This window comes from Salvelinus alpinus, chromosome 12, assembly GCF_045679555.1.
Source record: "Salvelinus alpinus chromosome 12, SLU_Salpinus.1, whole genome shotgun sequence".
Classification (NCBI taxonomy): Eukaryota; Metazoa; Chordata; class Actinopteri; order Salmoniformes; family Salmonidae; genus Salvelinus; species Salvelinus alpinus.
The window spans coordinates 26,863,352-26,880,079 of NC_092097.1; the positions used below are offsets into that span (position 1 = coordinate 26,863,352).

The 16,728-nt window shown below is 44.4% G+C and overlaps 3 protein-coding genes across 9 annotated transcripts in view; 1 reads left to right on the forward strand and 2 right to left on the reverse strand.

Annotated features, from left to right (window-relative positions):
- Window positions 1-6,778, forward strand: part of LOC139535781 (cadherin EGF LAG seven-pass G-type receptor 2-like) — a 102,559-nt gene extending 95,781 nt beyond the window's left edge. Inside the window, exons 25-34 of one of the 2 annotated variants that reach the window (XM_071335568.1) lie at window positions 109-221; window positions 370-452; window positions 778-904; window positions 998-1,108; window positions 1,327-1,457; window positions 1,708-1,796; window positions 1,952-2,113; window positions 2,641-2,883; window positions 3,016-3,238; window positions 4,509-6,778. In XM_071335568.1, coding sequence (XP_071191669.1) covers window positions 109-221; window positions 370-452; window positions 778-904; window positions 998-1,108; window positions 1,327-1,457; window positions 1,708-1,796; window positions 1,952-2,113; window positions 2,641-2,883; window positions 3,016-3,238; window positions 4,509-4,563 — 1,337 coding nt within the window. In that variant the 3' untranslated portion in view covers window positions 4,564-6,778. The remainder of the gene's footprint in view (window positions 1-108; window positions 222-369; window positions 453-777; window positions 905-997; window positions 1,109-1,326; window positions 1,458-1,707; window positions 1,797-1,951; window positions 2,114-2,640; window positions 2,884-3,015; window positions 3,239-4,508) is intronic. The other variant, XM_071335569.1, reaches the window with a different exon arrangement.
- On the reverse strand, window positions 6,001-10,231 carry LOC139535785 (uncharacterized). Of its 3 annotated transcripts, XM_071335576.1 has the most exons (7): window positions 8,378-10,231; window positions 8,074-8,130; window positions 7,819-7,942; window positions 7,674-7,707; window positions 7,419-7,579; window positions 7,215-7,281; window positions 6,001-7,116 (listed from the first exon to the last, which is right to left on the reverse strand). In XM_071335576.1, exons 2-7 carry the CDS (start codon window positions 8,118-8,120, stop codon window positions 6,857-6,859), a joined length of 693 nt encoding a protein of 230 aa, XP_071191677.1. In that variant the 5' UTR covers window positions 8,121-8,130; window positions 8,378-10,231; the 3' UTR covers window positions 6,001-6,856. The 3 variants fall into 3 exon arrangements, with proteins under 3 accessions (XP_071191677.1, XP_071191678.1, XP_071191676.1); XM_071335577.1 differs by having other exon boundaries at window positions 7,677-7,707; window positions 8,074-10,229; XM_071335575.1 differs by having other exon boundaries at window positions 8,074-10,229.
- Window positions 10,232-10,613: 382 nt separating this feature from the next.
- Window positions 10,614-16,728, reverse strand: part of LOC139535782 (dual serine/threonine and tyrosine protein kinase) — a 43,576-nt gene continuing 37,461 nt past the window's right edge. For 3 of the 4 annotated variants that reach the window (XM_071335572.1, XM_071335571.1, XM_071335570.1), the window contains 7 exons: window positions 15,961-16,090; window positions 15,538-15,694; window positions 13,891-14,023; window positions 12,119-12,232; window positions 11,359-11,473; window positions 11,135-11,269; window positions 10,614-10,934 (listed from right to left, as the gene is read on the reverse strand). In XM_071335572.1, the coding sequence (XP_071191673.1) occupies window positions 10,747-10,934; window positions 11,135-11,269; window positions 11,359-11,473; window positions 12,119-12,232; window positions 13,891-14,023; window positions 15,538-15,694; window positions 15,961-16,090 (972 nt within the window). In that variant the 3' untranslated portion in view covers window positions 10,614-10,746. Of the gene's footprint in view, window positions 10,935-11,134; window positions 11,270-11,358; window positions 11,474-12,118; window positions 12,313-13,890; window positions 14,024-15,537; window positions 15,695-15,960; window positions 16,091-16,728 lie in introns of those variants that run through there. The other variant, XR_011667193.1, reaches the window with a different exon arrangement.

Consider the following 16,728-nt stretch of genomic DNA (forward strand, 5'->3'; position numbering starts at 1 on the left):
GACGCACAATGCCAACTCATCATATATCCAGTTAGACTGTAGTTATTTTCTAGTTACTGGTAGTTACTAGTGTTTTTATTTTATTTTTATTTTATTTTTTTGGTGCAGGCCTGGCGGTCGGACTGGACCCAGAGGGTTATGGGAACCCAGACTTCTGCTGGCTGTCCATGTACGACACTCTGATCTGGAGCTTGGCAGGGCCCATCGCCATGGTGGTGTTTGTGAGTACACTCCACCTCTAATACAGTGTATTATATTATACTCATATGATATGGTGGTTGGTGTGTAATCTTTGTGTAGCTTGTGTTCAATATTAGTAGCTTATTATGTATTATTATGGTGCATTAATACATTGTTTGTGTTTTCCAGATGAACATCTTCCTGTACATCCTGGCCTCCAGAGCATCTTGCTCCATGAGACACCACAGCTTTGAGAAGAAAGAGCCCCCTGTGTGAGTGTCCTGCCGCTGCCTGAATAAAAACAATAGGGAAACTACACTCATTCTGTCATTAACACAGGCATGCTGTTGTACCCCAAGGATACATGACTACCGCACTTTAGGGACAACGGAGAGTGTGCATTGTGTCATTGAATTGAGAGTGAAGCTGCCAATTCACTAAACTCTGAAAACGCACTTATCCCAATGTAACGTTTGTGGTGTTCTCATTTAACCTGTGTGTGTGTGTGTGTGTGTGTGTGTGTGTGTGTGTGTGTGTGTGTGTGTGTGTGTGTGTGTGTGTGTGTGTGTGTGTGTGTGTGTGTGTGTGTGTGTGTAGCTCTGGGCTGAAGACTGCGTGTGGGGTTCTCCTCCTGGTCACTGTAACATGTCTGTTAGCTATACTCTCAGTCAACAGTGACATGATCATCTTCCACTACTTGTTTGCTGGATTCAACTGTCTCCAGGTAAACACTTTCTTCTCTGACTTTTATACCAGGAATCGGTACCTTGCTCCATTGGTTTCTTTGACCTCCTCTTCCTTTGGTCTGTCCATCCAGGGTCCCTTCATCTTCTTCTTCCGCATCGTCTTCAACAAGGATGCCAGGAAAGCCATGCACTACTGCTGCAGCCGCAAGCGCCCAGGTCACATGATCAAGTCCAAGCCCTCTGTGAGTCTCTTCCACTATATAGGGACACCAGTCATCCAAGGCCTTAGTAGAACAGGAACTAGTACAGCTATGTACAGCTGTAGGCCTCCATATCATACCTTTAGGTTTGGCCTTGTATTACCAAGGACATGAACTAAAGCATCAAACAAATAAAACAGAATTTGGTGTGATGACTTACTGCCTATTAACTTATACCTGTCCCTCTCCTCCTCCTCCAGTCATATAACTGTAACACCAGCTACATGGATGGCAGACTGTACCACCTGCCGTTTGGAGACTCCAGTGTGTCTCTGAACGGCACCCTGCAGAGTGGCAAGAGCCAGCAGAGCTACGTCCCTTTTGTCCTTAGGTACGGCAAGCCCAGAGGGACATAACAGACCCCATGGACACACGCTGTTCAGGGCCTCCTGCATCATTGTGTATTAGAAAAAAGTGTACTTTACAAATGAATTGAAAATGTATATTTTATGATGGTCTATTATGTACAGTAATACAAGTAGAACAGCCCTTTCAGATCCACATAGTAACTTTGATTGAGGAGATGAGGGCTTTGTGTTTGTACGTTTATGTCCTGTTACAAGTCCTGTTGTGTTTTTCAGGGATGATGGTGGCCTGAATAACAGCCAGGCACACATCGCTCTGAATGAACACGGCTCACTCTTCCATGAAACTAAAGAGCATTTAGATAGTAGGTCTCCCATTCTAATGTCATTAGGATCACTGTGACTGCCTTTATCAGAGAGGCATTCAGAGGGTTATTTCATATGGTTAATATATGTATACAAAATATATATCTGTGCAATTCTCATTGGTCATCATCTTAACGTGTGTGTGCAACAACAGATCCCAACTCTGACTCGGACAGTGACCTGTCTGTGGAGGACGACCAGAGCGGCTCATACGCCTCCACACACTCCTCTGACAGCGAGGAGGAGGAGCCCTACCCACTAGAGGAATGCTGGGAAAGCATGGCCTCCAACGTGTCCAAGAGACCACACCTTCACGGTATGACCTCACACCTATAATCAACCCAGTCATCCACACTCTATACGGCCTCATACCTTTAATACCTCACTCTCAGTAGACCACACCAACATGGTGGTTGTGTTCCCCTGCTCAGACGTTGCATGCATCAACCAATGGTCGCTGTTGGGCACCAGATTGCTATAATGTATGATGTGGTTAGCTGATATGTAAAATACCTATCTAGGCGTTGTAAGATTTGGCATGCGTCAGCAACGCTTTGGCAGAGGAACGCGCCCAGTTTGTCACCACAGCCCCATCCACTGTGTGACCTCAGACCTTCTTGATAATACTGCTCCAACACTTCTGTTTTAACAGTTCACCACACCCAAACAGCACACATAGACCTTCAATAGACTACACCTACACTGTATACAATTGTCCAGGTGTAAATAAATCCACTTCTGAGCAAAACATGAATGTTATGAATTTGACCACAGCTTACACCATCATTTAATGCATCAAGCATTTAAGATGTAGTCTTAAAATTGTGTCTGGTTGTTCCCCAGATAACAACCTGAGTAAGCTGTACTGGCCAGTGGAGTATATGACGACAGCCAGCAACAGTGAGGGCCTCAGGGGAGCAGACAGGCTGAAGACAGAGTCTCTGGCCAACACTGAGTTGGGCCAGACTCGGGACACCCGAGGCATGCCAAGCGAAAGGCCAGGGGACAAGGCAGGTAGCTATGGGAAGGATAACTTGATGCTGCTACTTCCCAGTCTGCCCAACCTCAATGCACACCCACAGAAAGGTCAGCAACAAACCTAAACATCCACACTGCTGCAACATTCCTCCACATGTTGTTAGTTCAACTGTATATCTCTGTAGGGGTGGGCTTTCCAGAACTTAGGAATTGTTTGAGAAGATGTGTCTTCAAATTCAGGAATCCTGAAGAAGAAGCAGCTCTCACCCATCGCGGAGAGAAATGGTATCAACCGCATCCATAACGAGCTGTCAAAGAACGCTCCGGGCCACGCCTCCTCTCAGGGCTCCTCCTCCAGTGAGAGCCGAGGGGGCCGGGCCAAGCCCAGCCTACAAGATCAGCTGAATGGTGTCGGCATGAGCATCAATGCGGGAACAGTGGACGGTGACTCGTCAGGATCAGAGTGAGTGTCATCCAACACAGAGCAACAACCACAAACCAGGTCCAAGCATAATACGCAGAATACACCGCTCTGTCTGAACTCAACCCAGAGCAGATCACAAACACAGCAACACGTACAGTACAACACAATGTCATAGAATCAAAGCAACAGCTTTAGATGGAAGTTAAGAGATTTCTCAGTACTTATGTATTTAAATGTTGTTTTATATGTTGTATGTATAGTTTATATGTATGTATAGTATGTTACATTTTCTGTTGATCAGTCTGCCAGGTTGAATGTATCTTGCTGCTGTCTTGAGTACCCCCCCCATCACCATTGTGTGTAGCCCTCTGTCCTCCTCTATGTACTGATGATGTTAGCATGCTGGCTTGTCAATAGTCCAACACATACAGCACCATCACATTCTCATCAATGAGCTCAGACACCAAAGATGTCAAACAACTTCCATGATCAGGTGATTTTATTCTATTGGGAACAAAATACTGCATTTTCAAAATACTGTTAGTTCCATAAACAGAGGGACTTGGTAAAAGCTGATTTCAACAAGTTTTTTTTAGCTTTGATTGCTACCATTATACAAACTGCTAGATACAAGTGGCTTTAAAGCGGGAATCAGCAGTTGAAACAATAACAAAGCGTACTCTCAGCGCCTATTTCGTTAAAAAGCTGAGGGATGGGGCTAGAGAAATGTAAATTCATAGATAGAGCTATGGATGCAAGGACTGACCATCCATGGTATCAAAAGTATAGTTTTAACTATGTTTTAATGCTATATAGTGTTTGTAAACATTTACTTTGTTTACAAACATTGGAATGGAACAAGCTGACATGTTGGGGTCTGATGGTTGCACTAAGCTCCTGAGGCATTTCTAAGTTCTATTCTTCAAGAATCAATAGGTACATATTATTCATTTATAGGTCAAAAAAATAGTTAGGCAATATCCTTTTATTATGAAGAGTGTCTACAAGTCTTGTAGCTTACTAACCACCCTTCTCTGTCCTCTCTCTCTCTCTCTCCAAAAACCATAGATTCTTATTCTTTCATTTTATTCAGTGAAGCACTTGATCCTCATTTGAAATCAGGATCACTGTCTTCATGTCGATGGATCATTCAGCCCTTACAGCCATCCTTCACCCCTTACATCCAAAATAAGAATCGCATGTGTGTGTGTGAATAATTCTCATTCATTTTTTTCCTGTTCCTTCTATTTTCCCTGTGTTGTGTTTGTCACCGACACCACCCCCTCGCATCACCCTGTTTTCCCAGCAGCTGCCGTAACACATATGAGCAGGCTGACGGAGGGGTGTGTCTTTGCAGGTCATAGAGCCCAGCCCCTCATCGCCACGCCCACTTTTCTCTGAGTGACAGGAGCTGATGTGTGAGGAGACACAGAGCGTTGGACTGTCCTCACCTGGAGATCCATGGAGTACCCTCTCTCTTGCCCCTCATTTTTTAAGAGGGTGCGTGTGTGTGTGCGAGCGAGCACGAGAGAGAGAGAGAGAGAGACACCTCAGGAGTCTCTGCACTGGCCCAGGCTTGAGAGCACTGATGGAATGAGTCTCCCTCTTTAAAAAAATATATATCATTGTTTGTTTACATACTTGAATCGATGCACTTTTTTAATAATTTACACTGCCTGACCAGATGTGCTGGTAGTCAACTGGAGCAGATGTTTCGTTTTATGTTGTGGTTGTTTTTATGTTTCAAACTCCGGAGATACGGAACAATGAAGTCCTCCTTTGGCTGTGTCGTTTAGCTGTCAGATTTTAAACTTTCAGGGAAATTTCTTATCTAATTTGTAATTTCAGAAAGGGTCGCCTGTACAGTTGTTTTGTTTGAGGATTTAATTGTTCTACTGAGGGCTGAGGCCAGTTTGAGTTTTGCTGCAGTGTAGAGAGGACTCTTCTCCACTCCAGTCTCAGGAAGCTGCCAGCCTGAGCAGTCAGTCCAACATGTCCCCAGACTGAACAGGAGGGACAGCGAGATGAACAGCTCCACCCAGCTGAGGTCAGGCACTGGAGGAAAGGGACTCCTGTTGGAAGTGTGGCTGGATAACTGAGTTGTTGACAGTGAGAGGCCATGGGGTCACTCGGTATTACCATGCTCCGTATTGGACGCGCTCTGTAAACAGTTTCTCTCACTATTGAAGGATGTTTAATCAAGGCAACAGTGACCGGCCAGCTGTCATCCACATAGAGGGAGAACGCCTGCCTTTCTCCACCACTTCGCCTTTGTTTTATTACATCATCATTGGAGGAAAAGAGTGTGCGTGTCAAGAATTTGTATAACAAGGACTTTTGATACATCTGGACTTTTGTAAATTGTTGGGAGCAAATTTTTGTATGGACACTGAAGATGCTCCCATTTTTGTATATATTTGCCTTCATTTGAATCAGTGACTAAATTACTTTGTATTTTATAGATTAGATATGAAGGACCCATTGTTTTGTAAAATACTTACAAACTTGTGCTGTAATACTCTTTGAAATGTATTCCAATTTTACTGTACAATGACATACACTAATACTTCAAGCAACATATTGAATCATACTGCATAAACTGGACACACCTCAGAGTCAGTGCTCAAATACACCACTACATTCCAACTATTGAAAAGCAGTTCAGGCAATGTATTGATGTGTAGGAAAGAAAACAACCTGTTATTTCTCTTGCATATTACTTGTTTTGATGTGTAAACTGTAGATGTTTTTATCTGCCTTAAAAGGTCTTAACATTACTCTACAAGCACCAACACACAGCCTTCATCGGAATCATGTTTTATTGGAAGATTTAATAACACTACAGTTCCTGAGAGGATTGTCTGTTTGCACTGGTGCTCCCTAAAATGAAATGAACAGACATCTGAGAGCATTCTCCATGATACAGTACCTCAACAATATGTGTCAAGGTTTGCCAATTGTTTCTTGAAAATGTTAGCCTTTTTTTTTTTAACAACACTATGATATCAAGGTAAATACAAGGTGAAGCTTACTAAAACATTTGCTGAAGGGTTATTGAATATCAGGCCTACAAAAGAGTTCAACCTCTCATTTTCATATTGCAGCCTATTCATTACCACATTATTGGGATCCTAATTAATCACTTTGTTGAGCTCTAGATATTCAAACAGGTATGAGAGTAGCATAACACAATTTTCCTTATCTGGTTGGTACGAACAGTTCATTAGAGCTCCAAGCAATCAACTGCTTAAAACCAAGACCTGTAGTAGGTTACTGATGTCAAAGCTTTAGTGATACCGGGTAGACTAGATATGACTTGTATTTTTCTAAGATAAATGGCTTTCTAAAGGAATTCTCCAAAATGCAATGAGTAAAACACATGCTTTTAATACAGTGGTATTGTTTTGTATTCCTTCAGGGGAAATGGCCTCCATATCTCAACGCAACATGTAGGCCAAGCTGTTTGTAGTAGAATGCTGAGCTTTACTACGGTCCAGTCATTACAGCCCTCTGGTGCCAAATGTGCTGAATTGCTACCAAAACACAACTACAAAATCAAATAAAAATGTATTGGTCACATATACGTGTTATTGCCGGTGTAGCAAAATGCTTGTAACTTCAAGAAGAATCACAGATTAGTAATTTCTATTCAAGTCTTTATTCTTTTGTGTCGTCTGTTTCAAGGGGACACTCCTTGCAGGGTAGAGCATTCTCGTCTTTAGTAGCTGAGGCTCCACTGCGCCAACCCAGCATAGCAGACAGCGCCCTGCCCCACCCCACCAGGGTCGCCAGCACTCCTCCCTCTGGGGCCGGCTCACTGTGCCTAACCTTGGAGGATACCTGGCACTTCAGGCTCTCAATACGCTCATGGAGCTCTTTCGTCAGATGGTGGCTGGCGCCCAACTTGTACTTGTAGTCTACAGTAACACAGAGAAAGTACGGAGATGGAGAGGACTTTCTTGAGTTTATATGCTCAGATAAATTGAAGTGTAGGGACACTTTGACCAGGGATTACCATTCTCAATATTTTGTAGAATCTGCAGGGTCTCCTTCTCAATCATACACACCATAGGGAGGGGAATCTGAAGAAGAGAGCTGCATGATTCAAGGTCATGGACATCTAAGATATGCACAATTAATGTCATCAGCAACTCTCACGGCCAGCATTATCCTTTCTACCATTGAGCTGAGGTGAAGGAATAAGGTTGGGGTCTCTTACACTGGTTTTGCAGTCCAGCTCATGCTGCATGATCATGGCCTTGCGTTCGGGGTCATCGGTCAGGCAGTTGATGTGGTAGCCTCTCCGATGGGCCATCCTCCACTTGCTGATATACTTGGTGGTGCCCCAGATAGAAAGCATCCGGGCAAAGGAATCCTCATCTGTGGCGCACAACAATGGTTACTAACATCATTGGTGCTTTATCAGTGTACTTCAGAATAGAGGGGGAGAAATGTTACTGGTGATAACACTCACTACCCTTCTCCTTGGGTTGGGCTGCAGGTCCTGCCTAATGAAAGAGGGACACATACCTAAACTGTATGTGATGACATCCCTGATATCAAATGTACAGTTGTCTGGATTGGACCAAACATTACGATGTCCTTTCTACCAAAGTTACCTCTTCATCGTCATCCTCTTCATCCACACCCTCTGACGCCGCGCCACTCTGTCGCTTGTCTGACTGCACTCCGATCCCCCCAACAAAGCCATCATCATCCTCCTCCTCCTCGCTCTGTGAGTCACTGAGACCAGAGTGCAAGCATTTGCCTCATGCTTTGGTATTCCAATTGTATGAGACTATATTCACTACTGTAGTGACCATATCATGGACTAGGTGAGACTACACCATTGTATTTCTATGGACTATACTTACTCCAAGGTGGGCTGCTGTGCAGTGTGAGCCGTCTCCATCTTCTCCATCCCAAAACCTCTGGATCACATAAGTATAGTGTAGAAGTCTTCAGTAACTTAAAATAAACATTCAATGCCAATACAATTATTCATAATGTACACTACGTATTATAGGTTAAACAAATGCGGTCATTTCTTACCTACTTGGTACACAATGGACAGGATAGTCTTGTTGCTGTTCAAAAGCACTTGAAAAATGCTGTTGTCAGCTATGACACGTCTCAGAATGCCTCAGTTCCAGAATCTTAATATTAAATTATTCTTACCATCCTAAATTTCTTCCAGGTGTTGATTCATGTCATTACGTTTCCATCCCACATTTTAGTTTTTGTCACATGTGCAACAGGCATATAGATAGCATCATTTCCATCTTCTGTATTAATGTGGACAGTCAAAATTTGCCTGGGGTCGTTACCCTGCTGGCATCTAATCAATGATAAAGATTGATTTATTATCAGGGAAATAGCAGTATCCTCTAAGGCTTGAGGACTGGTGCTGGGAAGATGCTGAAAACAGAACCCTATTTAAGAGTGAAGGGAAACAATTGATTATTTGTCAAAATCATTTTATATAAAAAAGAAATGAATTTCATAGATGCATGAATACTCTGATAACCAGTTTAAATACAATCTAAAATTAATATTTGTATATACAGTGGGGAGAACAAGTATTTGATACACTGCCGATTTTGCAGGTTTTCCTACTTACAAAGCATGTAGAGGTCTGTCATTTTTATCATAGGTACACTTCAACTGTGAGAGACGGAATCTAAAACAAAAATCCAGAAAATCACATTGTATGATTTTTAAATAATTAATTTGCATTTTATTGCATGACATAAGTATTTGATCACCTACCAACCAGTAAGAATTCCGGCTCTCACAGACCTGTTAGTTTTTCTTTAAGAAGCCCTCCTGTTCTCCACTCATTACCTGTATTAACTGCACCTGTTTGAACTCGTTACCTGTATAAAAGACACCTGTCCACACACTCAATCAAACAGATTCCAACCTCTCCACAATGGCCAAGACCAGAGAGCTGTGTAAGGACATCAGGGATAAAATTGTAGACCTGCACAAGGCTGGGATGGGCTACAGGACAATAGGCAAGCAGCTTGGTGAGAAGGAAACAACTGTTGGCGCAATTATTAGAAAATGGAAGAAGTTCAAGATGACGGTCAATCACCCTCGGTCTGGGGCTCCATGCAAGATTTCACCTCGTGGGGCATCAATGATCATGAGGAAGGTGAGGGATCAGCCCAGAACTACACGGCAGGACCTGGTCAATGACCTGAAGAGAGCTGGGACCACAGTCTCAAAGAAAACCATTAGTAACACACTACGCCGTCATGGATTAAAATCCTGCAGCGCACGCAAGGTCCCCCCTGTTTAAGCCAGTGCATGTCCAGGCCCGTCTGAAGTTTGCCAATGACCATCTGGATGATCCAGAGGAGGAATGGGAGAAGGTCATGTGGTCTGATGAGACAAAAATAGAGCTTTTTGGTCTAACTCCACTCGCCGTGTTTGGAGGAAGAAGAAGTATGAGTACAACCCCAAGAACACCATCCCAACCGTGAAGCATGGAGGTGGAAACATCATTCTTTGGGGATGCTTTTCTGCAAAGGGGACAGGACGACTGCACCGTATTGAGGGGAGGATGGATGGGGCCATGTATCGCGAGATCTTGGCCAACAACCTCCTTCCCTCAGTAAGAGCATTGAAGATGGGTCGTGGCTGGGTCTTCCAGCATGACAACGACACGAAGCACACAGCCATGGCAACTAAGGAGTGGCTCCGTAAGAAGCATCTCAAGGTCCTGGAGTGGCCTAGCCAGTCTCCAGACCTGAACCCAATAGAAAATCTTTGGAGGGAGCTGAAAGTCCGTATTGCCCAGCGACAGCCCCGAAACCTGAAGGATCTGGAGAAGATCTGTAGGGAGGAGTGGGCCAAAATCCCTGCTGCAGTGTGTGCAAACCTAGTCAAGAACTACAGGAAACGTATGATCTCTGTAATTGCAAACAAAGGTTTCTGTACCAAATATTAAGTTCTGCTTTTCTGATGTATCAAATACTTATGTCATGCAATAAAATGCAAATTAATTAGTTAAAAATCATACAATGTGATTTTCTGGATTTTTGTTTTAGATTCCGTCTCTCATAGTTGAAGTGTACCTATGATAAAAATTACAGACCTCTAGATGGTTTGTAAGTAGGAAAACCTGCAAAATCGGCAGTGTATCAAATACTTGTTCTCCCCACTGTATATATATATAAATAAAAACTGTTTTTTAAAGTTTATTTTTTTTAACTATATTTCAAATGTTTTAACTAGTAACAATCCTATGACCAATCAGCAATTAGCATGCCAGCTAAGTCGGAAGCATAGTGTCTGCTAGAGTTTGTATACTCTACAAATACACACGGCACAAACACGTTTGTCACGTGTCAGCTTAAATAGTGTATATATATATATATATATAACTCCTGTAAAGGAAGAGGACAACTGTCTTTGACAATCTTTATTATTGGTCATCTCTTGGCCTTCCAGAAACACACTGTCCTTTTTCCATAAATACAACAAAAAATATTTTTGGGGGACCATAATCCTTTGCAACAGTCTGTGGTCCTCTCTGAGTTTCAGATTGAGTCCTCCAGGCTGCTGCTCTTCTGATCTGAGCCACAATTGCAAAGCCGTACCATGATGCTTTGCAGGCTGGGCTCTACGATGCCGAGCAGGGGTCTCTGGGAAGGGTCTCCATTCCAGCAGGCCTCCATCAGCTGCCAGCATTCCTCATCAAAGTTGGCCAACCGTTCGGGTCGCACGCCTGTAAACAACATGGGCACAAATGAGGCCCGGGCAGCTCTCTAGTCCAATTCAGGTAACAGACACACACACACACACACACACATCTCATCCACAAATAGACAATCCTGGATAAAAGACAAAATGTTACAACAAGCTATTTGGTTTTGATCATATTCAGTCAGTTTGAATTAGTATTTTAGCTGTGGGTTTGCACATCACCTTTTTTAACATTATTCCACAACTGGTCCTTGCTGGAGCATTTCTCAAAGGACTCTGGGAGTTTGACGGAGCCAGTGCAGAGGTACCAGAACAGGATTCCAAAGGCATAGACATCCACAGAATTATCATACTTTCCTGAAGAAAGAAGTGAGACTTGGGGTTTAACCAAAGAGTCTAGAATAAGAGATGATGCAGCAGTGTGACCGAGTAGCAGGATAGCTGACCTGTGAAGAGCTCGGGGGCCATGTGGATGGGGGTTCCTACGATGCTGCCGGACATCATGGCCTCTGGCTTACAGAAGCCCAGGTCTGTGATCTTGGCCCGGTTCTGTTTGTCCAACTGAGGGAGGGACAGACAACAGCACAGACGAGGAACACTTTTGGCAAGACGTGAAACTTCAGGACCATAAATATTGGTTTCTCAGGGAATACACAGTCAAAAAAGCATACCCTTGAGTCTTCTATACAAAGAAAGTAAGTGATTTTTACCCCCCAATTGTCAACTCAAACCTAAATTCCAAAAAGGTTAATACTCGGAGCATCCAATGCCCAAGAACATTCAATTCATGAGGGAAGGTAAATATTTTTCCATAACTCTGTCCTAACAATACAGCCCATGTGTTGTAGCCTGTGACCTCCATTTTAGGAAAATGCAAACATAGTATGTCTCATTAACCATTGCCCCTTATTTTCACACATAGTTGAGTCAGAGGACACAGCAGAACAGTGACATATGAGCCAACCATCATACTGTGTAGGCAGGGCTGGGCTATTCTTACACAACCAAGCAAGCAACACAGGTGGAAAATGATGGGAATAATGAGGAATTCATTGGTGTGCGGTGCTGGAGCATTTCCACTGAGCCATGATGACCACAGCTAAATCAGCTCAACATTAGAACTAATTTGATGAATGGATAATGTAGTGATCAACACTAGTGTTACACATTTAGCATGATTTGAGATTACCTTTAACCCTCACTCACCAGCACATTCTTTAGTTTGATGTCTCTGTGCAGAAGCCCCTGACCATGCAGGAAGCGAATGCCTTCCACCACGTCCAGAGCAATCTGGAGTCTCTCCTTTAGTGATAAACCAGCCTGATAGAGAGCGAGGAGATGGGGAGGTAGACCTCAGTGTGCCAATCACTTATGTCATCATAAGTGCTAGATGAACTACACTGCTCAAAAAAATAAAGGGAACACTTAAACAACACAATGTAACTCCAAGTCAATCACATTTCTGTGAAATCAAACTGTCCACTTAGGAAGCAACACTGATTGACAATAAATTTCACATGCTGTTGTGCAAATGGAATAGACAAAAGGTGGAAATGATAGGCAATTAGCAAGACACCCCCAATAAAGGAGTGATTCTGCAGGTGGTGACCACAGACCACTTCTCAGTTCCTATGCTTCCTGGCTGATGTTTTGGTCACTTTTGAATGCTGGCGGTGCTCTCACTCTAGTGGTAGCATGAGACGGAGTCTACAACCCACACAAGTGGCTCAGGTAGTGCAGCTCATCCAGGATGGCACATCAATGCGAGCTGTGGCAAGAAGGTTTGCTGTGTCTGTCAGCGTAGTGTCCAGAGCATGGAGGCGCTACCAGGAGACATGCCAGTACATCAGGAGACGTGGAGGAGGCCGTAGGAGGGCAACAACCCAGCAGCAGGACCGCTACCTCCGCCTTTGTGCAAGGAGCACTGCCAGAGCCCTGCAAAATGACCTCCAGCAGGCCACAAATGTGCATGTCAGCATATGGTCTCACAAGGGGTCTGAGGATCTCATCTCGGTACCTAATGGCAGTCGGGCTACCTCTGGCGAGCCCACGGAGGGCTGTGCGGCCCCACAAAGAAATGCCACCCCACACCATGACTGACCCACCGCCAAACCGGTCATGCTGGAGGATGTTGCAGGCAGCAGAACGTTCTCCACGGCGTCTCCAGACTCTGTCACGTCTGTCACATGTGCGTGTGAACCTGCTTTCATCTGTGAAGAGCACAGGGCGCCAGTGGCGAATTTGCCAATCTTGGTGTTCTCTGGCAAATGCCAAACGTCCTGCACGGTGTTGGGCTGTAAGCACAACCCCCACCTGTGGACGTCGGGCCCTCATACCACCCTCATGGAGTCTGTTTCTGACCGTTTGAGCAGACACATGCACATTTGTGGCCTGCTGGAGGTCATTTTGCAGGGCTCTGGCAGTGCTCCTCCTTGCACAAAGGCGGAGGTAGCGGTCCTGCTGCTGGGTTGTTGCCCTCCTACGGCCTCCTCCACGTCTCCTGATGTACTGGCATGTCTCCTGGTAGCGCCTCCATGCTCTGGACACTACGCTGACAGACACAGCAAACCTTCTTGCCACAGCTCGCATTGATGTGCCATCCTGGATGAGCTGCACTACCTGAGCCACTTGTGTGGGTTGTAGACTCCGTCTCATGCTACCACTAGAGTGAGAGCACCGCCAGCATTCAAAAGTGACCAAAACATCAGCCAGGAAGCATAGGAACTGAGAAGTGGTCTGTGGTCACCACCTGCAGAATCACTCCTTTATTGGGGGTGTCTTGGTAATTGCCTATAATTTCCACCTTTTGTCTATTCCATTTGCACAACAGCATGTGAAATTTATTGTCAATCAGTGTTGCTTCCTAAGTGGACAGTTTGATTTCACAGAAGTGTGATTGACTTGGAGTTACATTGTGTTGTTTAAGTGTTCCCTTTATTCTTTTGAGCAGTGTATATTAGGGCACATTATGGGATTACCTTCAGGCCTGTGTAGAGATCTCTGTGAAGCCTCTCCATGATGAGCAGCACAGCAATGCTGGAGCCGCCGCCATACGTGTGGTCAATCACCGAGCCGTGCAGGTCCACCAGGCGCTCGTGTTTAGGGAGGGACCTGCGCCCATACACAATAGAGAAGGTAGGAAAACGAAGGTCCTACATTTTTATATACATCCTACCCTCTGTGTTAGTAGAAATGGCGGGGACGAGGGTTGCATTGGAATATATATTATATTGAATTCTGCATATATCACGCTATACCAGAATAAAGATAAAGTTGAAATGCAGAGACTCCGAGGCCATTGATTGAGTGCTTTTGAAGTGACAGGCTACAGATTTCCAACCTATCTCCGCGGCACTGTATCAGCACAATGGACAGCGCCCTACACACTAAAGTGAGGTCGTTTTGGTAATGAATATAGGCTACAAGATAAATAGGGTAATTCCCCTACTACAAACAGCCTATGTGAATGCAGCCATACACACAGCTGTCAAAATAGCAAAATAACCTAGTTATTCATGCAGGCTTAGAATACCGACAACTACTACAGTGAGAAGCAGCCATCCACAGCGGTCTTGCCAAACAAATAGGCCCACTTGAAAAGTCATGGCGCCCATGAGTACAGCAACACGGTGTGATATAGCACAATACACTTCTGTTGATCATATTTGACCCACGTAATCAATTAAGCAATGCCAGTCTATCATAAACGCTTTTCCAAAACATACATTTACAACCATTTCCATGATGAAACATTTTTTTTTATTTAACTAGGCAAGTCAGTTAAGAACAAATTCTACAATGACGGCCTAGGAACAGTGGGTTAACTGCCTTGTTCAGTGGCAGAACGAGATTTTTACCTCGTCAGCTCGGGGATTCGATCTAGCAACCTTCCGGTTACTGGCACAACGCTCTAACCACTAGGCTACCTGCCGCCCCATACATACCGATATGTAGCTATACCCAGGGGTGTCATTTGGGTTCTTGCATTGGAATTATATTGAATTCTGCAGTAATCGAGTATTCCAGCCACTGTCTTCCTATGAACCAGTTGCTATTAAATTAATGTTTTTGGACAGAAAGCCTGTGGCTACGGTAGGATTCTAGGCTAACCTGGGCTGGCTCCTCTGTTCCAAGATTGTCAGGAACAGTCGGAGGTGGAGAGGGCTGTTGAGCCTTTATTCTGGCGGTGCTTGTGGAAGGTGGGTAGGTTCTGCACACAGAGCTAGCTGGAGCTCGTCAGCATCATCGCTGCTGGGCTTGGCGGCAGCCTCTGTGGTTTAATGCTGCTGCTCATTGCTCTCCTCTGAACAATTTCTGATATCCACCGTGGCAGAATAGCTGTTTTGCGCTAGCTAAATAGGCTAAGGCTAATAACACTATCACCTTTAACAGCTAGCTAAGAAGCTAACTAAACTCTGTAGTGGTGGGGCGTGAGGCAAAGTTGAGTGAGGCAGCTTCAATGGTAAACTTGGCCCCACCTTTATAAATAAAAATCTAATATTACAGGCGCGTCACGTTATTCATTTAGCCTACCACAGATGAGAAGCGTTTTCCCTCTTTTTAGGGAAAGCCAATGAAACCGTACATAACCACCCCAATGGCTTTCCATACACATACCAGCTCACCTGGTGTAGTGAAACTCCAGGGCCAGGTCGTTCCAGTGCTTGTCGTCAGGTGGTACAACTGACTTCAGAGCGCAGGGATAGCGTCCCCCCCAGCTGTCACACAGATAGACCACTCCATACTGACCCCGCCCCAGCTCTCGCCCAAGTTTGGGCTTGCCTGCCAGGAAGAAACATGTCAATACATTTTCATACAACCAACAGTGACGTCACCAGTGACATCAAAGTAAACTACTGGTCAACTTCATGAAAAAGTTGTTGATTTTATTGTCAGTCATAAATACAGATTTGTGTTATTGTACTGTGACTGGTATAGGTTCTGGGCCTTTTTAGCATGTGAGAGCATGGAACCCAGGCAGAGTGATTACTGTTGGTGCCAGAGCTCAGAGCCCAGTGGATAGCGCAGCTAGTATGTGTGTGTCTCACCATGCAGTAGCACATCTCGGAGGGAGCGGCTCTCCAGAGACAGGCGGGCCAGCCGCGGGGCGTGGTCCTTCCTCACACGCAGCCACAGGTCCTCAGTACGCTCCAACCGCCCCGTGTGGCCCTCCTCCAGCTACACACACATACGTCATTGGTTGAAATGAAGCCAACAAATGTTAACGACACTCCAGATACTTGTAAACCCATAAGATCATCATAAGAGTGCAAAACTGCAAACAGAAATATAATCTAGGACTAGATATCAGATAAATCATAAATAATTATGTCAAACACAGGCCAAATAATCCATATTTTCCACATATAGTGTTTTAAACTGTAATATGGCATCCTAGTTCAAACTGGGTTTTGTTGAAGCCACTGTGATACTTAACTTCTTTGATATAGGGGGCAGCATTTTCACTTTTGGATGAATTGCGTGCCCATAGTGAACTGACTCCTACTCTGTCCCAGATGCTAATATATGCATATTATTATTACTATTGGATAGAAAACACTCTGACGTTTCTAAAACTGTTTGAATGATGTCTGTGAGTATAACAGAACTCATATGGCAGGCAAAAAAAAAACCTGAGAAAAAATCCAAACAGGAAGTGAGAATTCTAAGAGTGGTCGATGTTAAAGTCATCGCCTATTCAATTCCCTGTAATATATGGATCTGTTTGCACTTCCTACGCCTTCCACTAGATGTCAACAGTCAGTAGAACGTGGAATGAAGCTTATGCTGTGTTGTGGGACCGGATGGGAGGTGTT